The 15,672-nt window shown below is 59.8% G+C and overlaps 1 protein-coding gene across 2 annotated transcripts in view; it reads right to left on the bottom strand.

Moving 5' to 3' along the window:
* MAN2B2 (mannosidase alpha class 2B member 2) overlaps positions 1-4,534 on the bottom strand; it is a 29,783-nt gene extending 25,249 nt beyond the window's left edge. For both annotated transcript variants that reach the window (XM_081303855.1, XM_081303856.1), the window contains exons 1-2: positions 4,295-4,534; positions 1,662-1,808 (exon numbers count right to left, since the gene is read on the bottom strand). In XM_081303855.1, coding sequence (XP_081159981.1) covers positions 1,662-1,808; positions 4,295-4,429 — 282 coding nt within the window. In that variant the 5' untranslated portion in view covers positions 4,430-4,534. The remainder of the gene's footprint in view (positions 1-1,661; positions 1,809-4,294) is intronic.
* Between the last annotated feature and the right edge of the window lie 11,138 nt (positions 4,535-15,672).

Genomic DNA, 15,672 nt, shown 5'->3' on the forward strand with positions numbered 1-15,672 from the left:
CCGCGCCTGTAGCACCTCATTAAGCTCCTCACCCTACTTTATTCCACAAAAGCAGGACACTGTTCTGGTCCAGACTGGGCCAGCTGCACCCAGAGAGCACCTGGCCATGGCTGCTGTCTGAGTTTTTACCTGTAAGTGCACTTGTAGTTTTCAAATAATTTGAAACTCAGCAAAAAGTTGTAAGGCTGGGTTACTTGGGAGGCTGAGGCAGGACTGTGAGTTTGAGGCCAGCCTGGGCAACTTAGTGAGACTGTCTCAAAATAAAATAAAGGGCTGGGGATGTGGCTCAGGGGTAAAGCACTTGCCTGGCCACCACAAGGCCCTGGGTTCAATCCCCAGAACAACAAAACAAACAAAAACTTGCAAGAATAGTACAAAGAGCTGAGGTGCAGCCTCCTGCCGGTTCTGTTTTGGAAGTAGCTCAGGAGCAGCGAGGCTTTCGGTGCACTTCAGAAGAGCAGCGGTAATTAATTATAACCACAGCATAATGATGAAAATCAGCACCTTTAACGTCAAGACAACACTACCAGCTCATCCACAGACTTTGTGCCAAATTCCTGTTCCTTTTGCCAGATTCAAGCCAGGACCACGTAGTGCATGACACTGTCATTTCTCTTCTGGACCCTTTAACTTGAAACAGCTCCTCTGGCTTCCCTTTTCCTTGTGGGACTGACCACTCTGAGACCACAGACTAGTTATCTTGCAGACTGTCCCTGGATTTGGGTTGGTCTCGTGAGTAGCTGATAAATATTTTTGGATAAATGAGTGAACAGGAGGATGGGAAGGTAAATGATCCCAAGGACGTGGGCCTGCAGCTATGGCTGGTACTCCAAGGTACGCACTGGGCAGGCCCTGGGACACTGCAATGGACAAAGGAAACCAAGTCCCTGCCTCCAGGGAGCTTCCCAGGAGTGTCCTGCCAGATCTCCACCAAGACATGCCTGTCACGTCCCTCATCCCTCTCAGAAAGGACTGTGGACTGTCCATAGCATGCTCCCAAGTCAGACACACTGATCACTCACAGGCTGTGTGACCTGCTGCATGCCCTCTCTGTAAAGCTGGGTAACATCCCCGTGGCCGGGCCCCTGGCAAGCGGCCATCACATGCAGGGTTTCTCATCATGGCTGGACAGGCTGCAGGCTGAAGAGACCCCCCAGTGAGGCCGGGAGGAGTCCTTGCTCTGCCTCTCAGCTTTGCTGCCTCAAGCAAATTGCCTAACCTCTCTGAAGTCCATGCTCAGTAACTGTTCTGAAAAGAGGAACAAGCTCCTGCCTAGGTTCTGGGTGTTTGTGTCACGGAGAGGGGGTGCTCTGGCTCTTTGCACTTGGTGAAGCCGTCACGCCCTGGCCCACGCTACAGCGCCCTCACAAGGGCCACCACCCCTGTGCCTGGGGGCCAGACAGACAGAGCAAATAAGGGAAGGGGTGCAGGGACTCAGGAGGGGCCAGGCAGCACCTGGGAACGTGCCCCTCCTGCCAGAGCCGGAGACTTTTTCAAGAACCCCCAGGAAAGCCTGGATTAAAAAGAAAACCCTTTCTTGCTGTGGCCCTGACCACGAAGCCTGGCCTAAGCAGTCCCTGGGGTTTGGTTCATGCGGACGCAGCTGCAGCCTCAGCCACAGCCCACGAGGTTCCTGCTCCAGGCTTCACTGGCCGCCTCACCTGGTGCTTCTGCTTCTCTGAGGCGACGCTGGTCCACCACAGCCGGAAGAACTCCTGCTCCACCGCGATGAACCGGCGCTGGGGCCGGCTGGTCAGCTCCGCCACCACGGAGGTGTAGACGTTGGCAGCATACGCCCGCATGCTCTCCTGGGGAGGGGCGCGTGTCAGGCCAGGGCCCCAGGAGCTCTGCAGGGCTTGGCCCCAAGAAGCAGGAAAAGTCCAGCTGAACAAGTGTCCCAGGGCCCTGGCACTTGCAGGTCTGTGGTCTCTCCCCCTCACGGCTCCCCCCTTGAGCACCTCACCAGTCCAGGGTGCCCATCTCTGCCCAGTACAGGAAGAGTGACGTGCTCCCTACCCATGGGGGGAACGGGCTCTTGGGGGCCAGGCAGGGGGCACCAGGAAACAGGCAAGGACACCTAGTGGGAAGAGGGATGTGCCAGCCAGCCGGGGAGCCAGAGTCAGCTGGGCAGAGAGGCATGTGTCCGCTGGCCCTGAGGGTCCATGGGCAGCAGCCCAGTGAAGCCCCAGATGCAAGACGGGTCGTGGGGGCTGGGGATGTGGCTCAAGCGGTAGCGCGCTCGCCTCGCAAGCGTGCGGCCCGGGTTCGATCCTCAGCACCACATACCAACAAAGATGTGTCCGCCGAGAACTAAAAATAAATATTGAAAATTCTCTCTCTCTCCTCTCTCACTCTCTCTTTAAAAAAAAAAAAAAAAAGACGGGTCGTGGCTCAGAGACCACAAAGGGGTCTGCTGGGCTGACGTGAAGGGGGATGTGGGTGGTGGGAGCTGAACTGAGAAGAGGTGCTTTGGGTTGTCCCTGGGGGACTTGCTGCCCGATGCCCCCAGGCTGGGCACTCTGAGGAACAGGGAGTCTCCAGGCCCTGCACACTAGTGCTGAGAGCCCGGGGCAGGAAGTTGGGAGGCTTGGGGTTACTCCTGAGTAGTCTCAGGAAACGCATCCACCCTCTCTGGTCCTCAGTTTCTTCTTCTGGGAACTGGGAGTGGTGGGTGCCCCTTCCCCCACCTTCAGACTGTCTCCTGTGGGTGGGTGGCCTCCCTGACAGGCTGCCAAATGCATCAGGGACAGGATTTTACATTTGGCACCAGGTCTGCTTCCTGTCTCTCTTTAAAATGTCACCATTTACGTACAATGTCCTTTGTAAGTTATTCTGTCCCTAATCACCCATTATTTATTCATTTATTTATTGGTACCAGGGATTGAATCCAGGGGCGCTTAACCACACGGAGCCACATCCCCAGCCCTTTTTCTATTTATTTATTTATTTTGAGACAGGGTCTGGCTAAGTTGCTCAGGGCCTAAGTTGCTGAGGCTGGGCTTGAACTCATGATCCTCCTGACTCAGCCTCCTGAGCCACTGGGATTACAGGCGTGGCCACCGCACCAGGCCACCGAGGGTTTGGCTCATTAACTTAGGCGTCTCCTTCCTCACCCCACAAAGGAGCTCGGGAGGCTGAGGTGACAACATGCAATGCCCACGGAGACCTGAGGAGCTCAGGGTGTCCACTGGTTTCCATCCGCACTCTTCTGGGCATGGTGGGGACACAGTGGACACAGTGGACAAAGCCCCTGCCCTGAGGAGTCAGGTTCTAGTTCACGGTCAAGAAGCCAACAAGCAAAACATATGGCCCCTTAGATGGAGACAAGTGCAACAGGGACCATCCTGAAGGGAGAGGGGAAGAGGGTCATCAGGAAGGCCACACCAAGAATGACTTTCAAATAACAAGCGGACAGAAGGAAGGGACTGTGTCCGCAGGTTCTCAGGAGGAAAGCTTCCTGGGCAGAGAGCACAGCCAGGGCAAAGGTCCTGTGGCAGGAGGGGTCTTGAGGTGTGGAGGAGGCCCAGGGCAGCCGTGTGGCTGGAGTGAAGCAAACCAATAGTCATGTGCCTCAGAGCCCGGGTGTCAGCTGACCACCACCCACCTCCACAGTACAGGCGCAGGCCTAATGAGGGCTGAGCACTTACACTGACCCTGATGCTGGGGCTCTCCTGCTTTCCACTCGGGATTCCAGGGGGTGGGTCTGACCAGTGTTGGGCCGCAGCAGGGAACTGCAGGGCTGTGCAGTGAGCTGGACGTGGGGCGGGGCAGGCGAGTGACTGCTTTCACAGACAGGAGAACTGAGGCTTAAAGAGCAAACCCCCTGCCCAAGGTCCGGAGCAGAACGGGGAGGTGACCCCTGGCCCGACCCAAGCCATGGGCTGGGAAGGCGGGGCATGCTGAACTGGCCTCCAATACCCAGCCTCACAGGGAAGCAGCCTCTTTCCAGCGGTCACCTGACGTCCACCTGCCCTGGAGCCTGCCTGCCCCTCCTGCTCCAGGCTCACATGGGCCACCTCGGTCAATGCCCAGGCTGGGGAGGCCACTCCCCTCTGCAGCCTGGAACGCAGGAGCCACCCATTCAGTGTACCACCCGACAGAAGGGAAACTGGGGTTCAGAGGCAGGAAGTGACCAGAGAAGTCGGGGGCTCCTCCAGCCCGAGCCCAGCAGGGACTTGGACTCAGCGGGGCCGCCTGCGCCGGCCCCCGAGACCTGGGGCGCCCCCGGCGGAGGGAGGCTGCAGCTGCGAGGGGCGCGCGTGGAGCGCCCCCCCCCCCCCCCCCCGTCACCTACCTGGACCGTGTAGACCCAGCCCACGTCCATGTGGCTGTGGGGCACCACGAAGACGCGGATGGGGCCGGCGGCCCGGGACCCCGGCGGCTGCAGCAGCAGCAGCTGCCCGAGCAGCGGCAGCCAGCGCGGCCCCATCCCGGGCGGCGGGGACCGTGCTCTTGGCGGCCGGCCGGCTGGGCGGGCCGGCGACTTCCGGGTCCGCGGGCCGCGTCACCCGGGCGCCCCGTGCCGGGCGGGGTGCGCAGGCGGCCGCGGGCGGGTAGGGGCGCGCGCTCCCGCCGGTTAGCGCCCGCCGCGCGCGCCGCCGCGCAGCCCGCCCGCCGCGCGCTCCCGCGGACGTGGGGATTGATGTGCCTGCCAGGGGCTGGGGACCCACTGAGGCCCGCCCTGCACTTGTCCGGGTCACACGGCTAGTGGAGGGTCAGGACCCTGCTCTGTCAGTAAGCCAGTGACTTAACTGGGGGCCGACTGGTGACCTGGGGCCAGGGCTTAACCTCTCAGCCTCTACGGAGGGGCCAGAAATGAGCGCCAAGTTGGTGGAACAGGAGAGGCCAAACCAGAGAGGCCAAACCAGAGAGGCCAAACCAGAGAGGCCAAACCAGAGAGGCCAGGGCGGAGGTCCAGGCTTCAAGTCCCTTCCACTTACTTGGAGCACAGACAACACTGTAAAGTCCACCATCAGACCTGACCCGACCCAAAGAAAAAACAGCTCTCAGAATGTTTTTGCTCAACCAGTAGAATTTTCTGTTTTTAGGGCCTGATTACTTCACCTGTTGCACTCTTGGTGGCTGTTCGGTCCCATGCAGTTGTAAGACTCTTAAGTTCACAAGAATAACCCCTGCCTTCCCTGTGGGGAATTAATAGGGTTCCCATCAAACCAGAAGAAAACAGCCCTGAGATGTAATGGTTAACAAGCTGAGTCACCAGCGGAGGAGAACTGAAACGAAACAGCCCTCTTGGGTCCTGTCCCTGCCCTATAGATTTTGCAGATCAACTTGCCTTAGCCAGGTGACGCTGACCCGTCCCTCTCCAGGGCCTCCCTCTAGGAAGCTCCTTGCTTTCCCTTAAGTCAGTCAACCTGTGCCTCACTGTGACTCACCCTTAAATCCTTTCTGCAAGGAAGTCAAGGACCCTCTGGGCCTGAGATGGAGTCCTCCTGTTTGGGGACCTTCTCAAGACTTGTCCCTCAGACAAGCAGAAAACCTTCCCATCTCCTTCCGGCCAACCTTCCAGAGGTGCGGAGGTCACATGGTGCAGCCTGGTGGGCAAGAGTGTCCTCCATGCCATCGCTGCTCCCCAGAGCAGGAGGCCTACGGTGGTTCCTGACCAGGAATCAAACAGCTGGGCCCTGGTGGGGATTTTCATGGGCGCGGGCTTGGCTCTGCACTGTTGTTGGAGTGGTCATGCTGCCCTTCATTCAGCAGGTGCACCCAGGAACATGTGCTCCAGGCGAGCCGGTGCGTCGTCCTCTGTCTGATCCAGCTCCTTGGGCCCTCTGCATCCCCAGCCCAGGGCAGACTCTCCGACCCTTGGTGTGTAGCGCTCATGGTGCCACACGGCCTTCCAGGACTTCAGCTGGACCACGCTTCCCGGCCTCCTCCATTCAAGTGTGGCCACAGGTCTGTGTTAGCCAGTGGATGTGGGGACAGGGTGCTGCACTTCCGGCCAACCCTGGCTCCCCGTCCCTGGCTGTCCCCGTGGGCACTCCGAGAACCTCAGGGGAGGGAAGGGGAGGGAAGAGCCTGGATGGAGGCTCCCAAGAACCACATGGATCCTCGAGGAGGTCACCAGAGTGGGATGTGGGGGACAGGTCTCACTGGGCTCGTCACCGGGCTAACTGACAGAGCGTGGGCCTCCCCGTGCCAAGAATCCTCACAGTGCGACCAAGGGAAGGACAAGACGCCCTCCAGTTGCTCTTGCTTTCAGTCAACCTTAAAATTTTAATCCTGGAGGTCCCACAGCTGAGCAGTGTCTTAGTCTCCCTCAGGCTCTGCCTGACCGGCTGCCATGTGGGTCATGACAATGGCTGCCTGGAACAGGGCGGGAAAGCCTGGCTGCTCGGCCTTTAGGCTGGGTCTGTCTCCTTTGAGGCCTTAACCCTGGGTTAGGCTTCTGCTCAACTCTGCCCTGGGGCAGGTGCCCATTTAAGGCCTGCCATCCAGGTCCGGGGAGCACTGGCTGCTTTGCCAGCACTTGCCTGGCTGCTGAGGGACCTCAGCTCAGGTGATGTTGCACCCTTCCTTGGGGCTGTCACTCTGGGGGAAGCCAGCAACCATGTCATGAGGACCCTGCGGCAGCCGTGGAGAGGCCTCAGCAGAGGGGACCCGAGGCCCTAGCCCACTGGGTCAGGGGTGCCACTTGGAAGCAGTCTGTTGGGCCTTGGCCCTACAGTCCTAGCTGACATCTTGACTGGGCCTCAGGAGAGACTGGGAACCAGAAGCACCAGGGTGCTCCTGACGAGTCACCTAGTCACTCTGTGATGATGATACACATTGTGTTCAAGTCACACCCCTCAAGATACATGGGTGCTCTTTCCCCAGGGTTTGGCTGCCTGAGTAAGTGGCTGTAAGCTACACTGGACGGGGGCCTGTGTACATGCCTTGGCCAGGTGGGGCGGGTCTTCTCCCCAGGACACAGTCTCCTCTGTCCTTGGTGTTGGATTTGAGAACCAGCTCAGGTCTGGAAACTGGGCCAGGGGACCAGGGCTTTTGCACTTTCTGTTTGGATCCCCAGTATCTAAAGGGGTTCTCAGCAAATACTATTTTCTCTGTAGTCTGAGAAATCCAGGCAGGCAATGGGGTCTTGGATGATTTACCTGAAAGAAAGGGTCTAACCCTAACCCAGTGCTGCCTGGGCCTGAGTGGACACACCATGGGTCAGACGTGCGTATGGTGCGTTTATCATTGTTTTTGTTCTCCATTTTAACGTTGCTCTGGACATTATCATTTTTTCTCTCATCAAGGAGGCAGCTCCCCTTTGGGAGGGAGGTTCCCTGCCCAAACCAACCATGGGGGGACCAGTGTCCCTGATCTCTGACCTCACAGAGCGGACCTGAGAATCATGGAACTGAAGCCCTCACCCCACCGGGGGCTAGGAGGGGCTGGCTCATGGGGCACTGCTGAGTCCCTCTCCAGGACTGTCCTCCACTACTGAGCCACCTTGCCAAGGCCACGGCAGCTCTCAGGGAACATGTTTCCCAGGAGGGGTGAACCTCAGTGGTAGAGCGCTTGCCTAGTGAGCTCGAGGCCCTGGGTTCCATGCCCAACACGGCAAACAACAAATAAAAAAATAAAAACAGAAATGTTTCCCTGGACAGACCACAGGCAATGACTGGTCTCTGCAGGGCAAGGCAGGTCAGGCTTGTTGGCCTCTGGGGCAGCTCAGAAGAGCCGTCTCAGAGCTCCTGGTGGGGCCAGCTGAGCCCCTGCGCTTCTCCCATAGGCTTGACCTCTCCCCTGACAGTCCTGCAGCTTCTCTCTCCCCCTGCCCTCCCCTCCAACTTCCCAGTCAGAAGCCCACCCCTGTGACAACTGGCTCTGGGACAGCAGTTTCTGATGTGGGCCTGGGGTTGGACTGACTGCTGGACCACAGGTCTCCCCCCCCCAGTCTAGCAGTCCTGTCCCCACCCCACCTGCAGCCGCTTCCTGTTGGGTGGTCCCCAGTGCCTTGGGGTGTAGCCCTGGTTCTCCCTGGCTATCTTGGGATGGCCTCCGCTGGGGGCCTTTGTGGCTTACATAGCAGTTGATCTGGGTTGTAGGGTGGATTCTGAGGGCAGCCCAGGATCTCCCCAGGTGAAGGTGAGGAGGAAGCTCCATCCTTTAAGGGAGGGGTCGGCCAGTGGGGTGAGGAGACCCAGGATCACGACCGCATGAGCCATCCCCCACCCTTCTCAGGGCCTCCTTCATGGTGGGCCTCCCCTCCTGCTCCTCAGACCTAGGCCAGCTGCTGCTGGCTTTCCCGCCTCCTTGGGCTTCACACAGTGGGGATCACTGCCCTCAGCTCTTTCCTGTCTGTCTCCAAAGCACTGGTAGCTCCAGCAAGAACCTGCCTCCCCTCCCCTCTGCTCAGGAGAACCCGGCTCTGACTAGGTGACACTGTAGCGAGGGCTGGGCCTGCGTCCCCTTGGGCTCTCCAGTGCTGGGTTAGGCGTAGACCATTCCCTTCAGGTAAGTTCTCCAGGTCCCTGTCGCCTGCCTTGATTTCCCAGATAACAAAGTAGTTGCTGAGCACCACTCTAGGTACTAGGGACCAAAATACAAGGACTCGCCGTCCCAGAGCTCCCACGGGAGGGGGGAGGAACAGATAGATAGCCGCAGATGTGGATGTGGCACCTGGTGATGGCAAGTCCTGAGGCAGCTGGGGACACGCGGAGGCGGGGTGGGGCAGTGTGTCCCTGGACTGCGCTCATCTCATTTCCTCTCTGTCAGCCTCCGATGGCTGGATGGCCAGTGGCCAGATGGCCCGGTTGGGTTTTTCCCTCCTCCATGTTTCCTGAGCTCTGGGAGCAGGGAGGGCTGGTGACGCACCCTGCTGTGGCTGGGATGGGCTGGGGCAGGTGGCCATGGCTCATGATGGGGGGGGGTCTGGGCAGTCTGTGACATCCTCTGGTGGCCACTCAGCACCGCAGGGGAACATTCCCCCAGGAGCAGGCCCTGGCCTGCCCAGCCCCAGGATGCTGTTGCAGGTTTCTTTGGTTGGTAGGAGGAATCCTCAGGGAGAGCCCTGGGGCCCGCTGTCTTCCCCTGGGATGAGATGTCCCGCGAGCGCTCCCATCTGCCCAGAAACACTGGGGAAACAGAGCACTGCCGGCTGCTGCGATGTCCCCGGTCCCCAGTGCATGCACGGCCATGTGCCTTGGCCATTGCACATGGAGGACACAGCATGCCAGCAGCATGCTTGCAGGCCTGTTCTGGGTGCACCTGGGGGAGAGGGGAATCAAGGCCTGGCTGCTCTCTGCAGGAGTGACAGTGCAATAAGAGTGCAGTGCAGTGTCCCCGCAGCCCAGACCCCTGTGACACCTGTGTTCTCTCACTGCTGCAGCCAGTAGGACAGGTCTGGGGCTTGCTGTGGCCTTGATGGACAAGTCACCTGGGGCTGCACTGGGTTATGCCTGGTGCTGACTGGCCCTGGCATGCTCCTGCCTCAGAACCCTCACAGCCGCCCTTGGCTGCCTGGCCTCCCTCAGAGGCGGATCCTCAGCCTATACTCTGGGCTCCATCTCCAACCTGCCCTCCTCCTGGACCCTTCCTGTGCTCGGTTCCCTCCAGCACCTGCAGCCCCCTCCATTGTTCCCATCCTCAGGCCCTTTTCTTCTATCACAGCTCCTCTGCCTGGAGGGAGCTCTCTTCCTCCCACCACCACTGCGGCCTAACCAACCCTTCCTATGCGCTCAGCCCTCGCCCTTTGCACATGTAGGCCCTCCTGCCTGGAAGCATCTTCCTCCCCTCTTTTCTGGCTTGCTATTCTCCTTTATGGGGCTCTTGGAATGTCCATGCAGAGAATTCCATGTTAATTGGTGGGTTGGTCACTCTTCCTCACCCATGATGCTTGATGCTTGATGCTCGGTGCTCTGGGAGGCTCCCTTCAGCTCACCACTGTTCTCAGTACCTGGTACAAGAAGGGGGCTCCTGTTTTTGTTGAAAGAACCAATGAGGTTCATTGTCCCCTGTCCCTGCCTGTCCCCCTCCCTACTCTGTGCAGTCCCACAGAGGTGCCCAGCCCAGCCCCACCTCCTGTGCTGCGGCTGCAAGCAAGTCACTCTTGCTTGCAACCGCATCTTGGGGTTCCTCATGGCCTGACCCAAGCAGTGGGGCCATCTGCGTCATTCATAAGGCTGTTGGAGACATGAACTGGGGATGGGAAGGGACTCTGCGCTAAGTATTTACCAGCAGAGGCCCCACAGCCCAGGCCTGTGTTAGAAACCACGCTGGGGAACAGGGTGAGTAGCTGCTCGGGAGCCTTAAGGCCCCTCAGCCCTGGAGGTCTTCCTGGGGGAGGCCAGGAAGGGGGGCAGACAGAGCACAGTGATGCTGGTGAAGCCAGATTTAAAGTTAGGTAGTCAGTGTAGTTAGATAAATCGGGTCTAACACCGAGTGAAATCTAAAATGGAGGCCATGCTGAGAATGATTCCGGGGGAAACCCAGGACAACTCATGGAATGTTAATGAAGTCCCGGAAAGGCCCTAGGCCAAAGTCCACCCCATAACAGCCCCCAACAGATTTGGAGATAGCCCATCCCAAAGAAGTGATAATGAAGTCCTTCCTGCCCAGATTACTTGTTTGGCCCACCTGTGTCCCAACCCTTCCCCCTTCATCAGCAAAACTATAAAAAGGAGAGACAACTGCACTTCCACGGATTCCACCTCTTGGGTCCCCTTCTTCCTCCGGGAGAAGTCTTTTCTGCTGTCCTTTAATAAACTTCTAATTTCTACTCTGACCTTGCCTCGGCGTGCTTCTTTGGTGTTATTCTTCAACATCGGGGAAGCAAGGACTCGTCACCGGTCAACAGCGGTAACACTGGGACTTGGGACGGGCTGGGGTGCAGCTCAGGTGTAGTGTGGGGCCAGGGTCTGGTCTGGAAGGACAGCAGGGGCGAGGGAGGCAGCTGACCCTCGGCTCCCTCCTCCCGCCCCTCCCCTCCCTCCTCCCGCCCCTCCCCTCCCTCCTCCTGCCCCTCCCCCTCCTCCTGCCCCTCCACTTTCTCCTCCTGCCCCTCCCCCTCCTCCTGTCCCTCTGCTTCCTCCTCCTGCCCCTCCCCCTCTTCCTGCCCCTCCCCCTCTTCTTGCCCCTCCCCTCCTCCTGCCCCTCTGCTCCTCCTCCTGCTCCTCCTCCTGCCTTTTCCACACCCCTAGCTGGCACCTTGCTGGCTGCTGCCCCTCCATGCGCCTCCTGGCCCTAGTGGTGGCCTATGCTCTGGACACCTGCCTGTGGGTAGGGCCCTGTGTGCCCTCTCTCTTAGGATGGGGCAGGAGCCCGGGAGAGCCAGGGTCAGCCCTGGGCCTTCTCTACAGGCTCTGCCCTTTCTCCACAGGACTTTCGGCCCCTCTTGGAGGCTGCTGGGAGAGTAGGGCAGTGAAGGGCCCCAGCGGGGCCCTCGGGGGATGGCTGGATGTAGAAGGTTCTGGGGGAAGTAGAGTGACACTCTGCTGAGTCCCCTGCCCTCCTGCCTCAGTGTATCCTGGATGAAATGGGGCCGCAGGAAGGCAGCGTGCCATCGCTGTGCGGCCCACAGAGGCCCAGTGGAGGGGCTGGCGGGGCAGAAAGGGAGGCACGGCACCCACCCCCCGTGACCACAGTGTCAGCATGGGACACACAGGCTAGGTGCACAACCCTGCCCTCTCCAGTGCCCTGTGGTCCTCACATGGCACCTGGCACCCTGGGCTCCCATACCCCTCACCGGGCACCCCATTCCCTCTCTCCCAATGCCCACCTGGGCTGCAGGTGAGGCCTCCAGGCTCACTTCCCTGCTGAGTTCACCTGCCCAGGCAGCCCAGACAGCCCGAGGCTTCCCCAGCCCTGACACTGTCACAGGGCAGGGCCCGCCCTGCGGGGGTCTGTGGGGTCAGGAGGGAGGCCGAGCGCTTGGAGCCCTGCTTCCACTTGTCCTCTGTGAACCTGGACGCTGAGGGCCTCGGGTGGTCTGGGCCCTGCTCCCCATTCATCCCGTCTCCTCTGCTGCCTGCGCTGGGAGGGCGCAGTCCTTGCCTGGCCACCACAGCAGCACTTGGCTGGACAGGCCCTGGCCTGCACTGGGAGGCCGCGCGGGTCACTGCCCCTCAGGGCTGCCGTTTATCTCCTGTCAAATGGGGAAAGAGGTTGGCCAAGTGGCAAGGTTGTGGCAGAGGTGGAAGCAGGCCCCTGACCCGGAGTCCTCACCAGGAGTGTCCCAGGCCTCCCCTGAGGGCAGGAACTGCGCCTGGTCATGTCTGCAGGGCCCTGGCTGCTGGCAACCTCCCGGCTTCTCAGTCAGGAACTGTGCTTGAGGGTGTGACGGAGGGAGCCCGTGACAGCCCCCTGGTCTCCCTGAGCCTGCACAGTGGGAGGGTCATGGCCAGAGAGCGACCCTGGATCCAAACGAGTCTGTGTGCCTTTGTGTGGGTGTCCGTGTGTCCCTGTTTCCAGGACGCCACCTGTGAGCTCCTTCGGAGCAAGAGCCTTGTGACTGCCCAGGTCACACCCCCACGAAGCTGGTCCCTGACCCCACGTCCATGGTGAGCGCTGAGGAGAGCTGCGGACCCCAAGAGTGTGAGGCCATGCTCTCGACATGTCAGCCTTCCCGCGACCATGACTCTGAGGCAGTGGGGGTGTGGGGGTGGAAGGACAGTCAGCGCAGGTGGTGAATGCTGGGTCAGGAAGGTGGCGCTGACTCAGGAGGAAATGAAATGCTGATACCCCCAGAGACTTCCCCTCCTCCACCAGCTGCCCCCCACCTGCCCCCTGCCCCCAGGGAGTTGCTCCTCCTGCCAGGAGTTGTCAGTGAGTGCCAGGGCGCTCCCTGCCTCCTGTACCCCTGGACCACTCCTTTCCCAGCTTCTGGCCACGTAGGCAAGATAAGGGGAGGAGGGGGCATGAGAAGAAAGGAGTCTAAACTCTACAGAAGGGGCAGGACACCCCCACTCCCTCAGGCACCAGCTGGGCCCCCTCCTCTGGGGAGGAGCCTCTGTCCCCCTCTTTCTATTCTCTCCTTTAAATAAAACTTTTTGCTCTTGCTTTGGTGTTTCTTGGGTGTCCAGTGTCCAGCGGGACTCAAACCTGATCTTCAACACCGTATCAACAGGTGTTCTTATTGACTTTGTTCTGCTGAGGCACAGAGAGGTTAAGTGAGCTGTCTGAGGCCCAATAGCCAGTGTGGGGAAGGGTGGCTGAGCCTGATAATGCCCAGGCAGCCTGCTAGGCCCCAGATGCCCTTCTTGGTGGGCTCCCCAGCCCCGTGGGAAGGGTCAGTTCCAAGGGTCCTCCGTGTCTGACTGGGCCCTTGGGGACACACACCGCAGGCTCCACAAGTGTGATCATCTGAAATCTTGTCGGCACACCCCATGGAAGCCCATGCCGAGAGGGCAGGATTGGTCAGCTAGGCGGCCACCGTGGCCACAGCCACCCAGCTCGCAGTTCTGGAGGCCAGGAAGTCCAAGTTCAAGGTGACAGCCACTCAGCTCTGGAGAGGGCTGCAGACTGGTCAGAGCGCCTTCTCATCAGGGCTTCACCTGGGGAGGGGCTGAGGAGTCCCTGGGACCTAGAAGCCTTGAATTTGCCCCTAGTCACCGCCCACAGCCCCTCCTAACGCGACCATGTTGGGTTAGGGTTTCAATGTGAATTTTGGGGGCCACAGATATTGAGTCCTCAGCATGAGGGGACTTCTGAGGGACCTGCGGGGGTGCAAGGATGGAGCCAGGGTTCAGGGAGGGATGCACCTGCTCATCCGGGTACCAGTCTTCACACATAGCTTTCTCTGCACCCCTGCAGCCTCAGCTGGGAGGCCTAGCCAGAGGGCCGCTGGTGGATTCCAGGTTGTACCTGGTGAGGGGGAGACGTGAGCATGCTTCCTCCTGGGTCTGGAGTGGACAGTGGCTCAGGTCTTTGTACCATAGGTGGCCTCATGTAGGGCTCCATGTTGAGCAGGGTGTGGTCTGCACTGGGAGGACTGTTGTGCATCCTCTTGCCTACTCCTTGTTGGAGACTGCTGTCCCCATCAATGACTTAGTCACTGTCTTCCCAAAAGTCTTTCCACAGCAAAAAACAAAACAAAAAAAACCCCAGCCAAGTCTGCCTCAAGTGCAGAGTGGATCAGGTTGTGTGTAAGTCTATCTTCTGTTGCTATAACAAAGTATCAGAGACTGAGAACTTTATAAAGAAAATAGGTTTATTAAGCTCATGGTTTTGAAGGCTGAAAGTCCAAGATCAGGTAGCCCCATCTGATGAAGTTGTCCTTGGCTGTGTCACAGCATGGAAGATGGCATCATGGTGGCAGTGAGTGGGAGAAGGGATCACATGATGAGACAGGAAGCCAGAGAGGGGTCCAGGGGCCAGGTTTGCTGTTCTTTGTCACCTGTGAAAAGTCCCTAGGATTCCCTGAGGGTGACATCAACGTCTTCCAAGGGCAACACGCCCGGTGATCCAGCCACCTCCACTGCCCCATCTCTTACAGGCCCCACTACTGCCACACTGTGTCACCAAGATGCTTCTCAGCGCTGACACCGTTGGTGTGACAGCCGCCCAGTAGATGGGACCGCGGCAGGTGCAGCTCTTGTCTGTGAGAAGAGATGACTGCAGGGGAGGGGACGTGGCTGGGTCAGCAGGCGCTGGCCCAGGTGGGAGTTTCTGTCTGGCTGCTGTGTCTGTGGGGTGTGTCACGGCAGCCACGGGAAGAAGCAGAGTGGGCACGAGGGACCGCGCAGCGGCAGACCCCGACCCAGGCAGGTGCGGCAGGGCCGGCCCCTTGCTGGGGTGCTGGACTCGGCCCTGCCGTCTGCCAGGTCCTTTGCTGCCGGGCTCCTCACTGTCACTCATGACACCTTTCCCCGCACTCCCATGCCACCCGCGTTCACTCCTGTCCCTCCACAGGTGGCTGCCTGACGGGCCAAGCAGGGTGCCGGTGCAGCCCTGGCTCTCAGGCTCTGGGATGGGGCTGAGGCCCTGAGTCTTCTGCTGTGTGTGGCACTGACCAAGGTGGCTTGGTGGTTTTTGCTGGAGGCTGGGCTGGTTGGGTGGCCGCGGCGGCTCCCCAGTGTGTCTGATACTGTCATTATACAGACGTCCCCTGGGCACCTGCCACAGCTTGGTCTGTGCCAGGACCCAGGGTGTGTGCTGGGGTGATGGGCAGGAGGTGCTGGGCTCTCTGGGCATCTTGTGATGGGTGACATCTCTTGGGGTGTCAGCCAAGCCCTGCCACCCGGGAGCCGGGTGTGTGGCTCATCCCTGATGTGCTGGTGTGAGCCGCAGGGCAGGGGCCAGGCCTGCTGGGGCTGCTCAGCTGACACCTGGAAAGCTGGGCTTTGACGTGGGCAGGCCGAGCGCAGGGCCACCTGTCTGCCTCGGAGGTGAGGAGGGGGCAGCGATTGTCCTCTAGGAGGGCCTCCTGGGAGAGACCAAGTGTCCCGAAGGGTACTTGGAAGAGTACTGTGGACGGTCCCCGGGGCCTAGGCCAGGGGGAAGCAGCCAGTGCTGCCTCCAGGCTGGAGGCCCTTCCAGGTAGAGGGCAGAGGGCACGAGGCCGGATGGAGGGTGCGGAACTCCCCAGGGAACAGCGCTGCTTTGGGCGGCTGCTAGGAGCCGTGACTTGTGTGGGGAAGGACTCTCGCCTGGGCCCGCAGCAAGGCCACCAGGAGGAGAGGCTGAGGGGTGCTGCGCATCTAGAGGGTCTCAGGTGCCCCCTGGAGAGGC

Source organism: Spermophilus citellus (assembly GCF_964194105.1).
Source record: "Spermophilus citellus genome assembly, chromosome: 8".
Taxonomy (NCBI): Eukaryota; Metazoa; Chordata; class Mammalia; order Rodentia; family Sciuridae; genus Spermophilus; species Spermophilus citellus.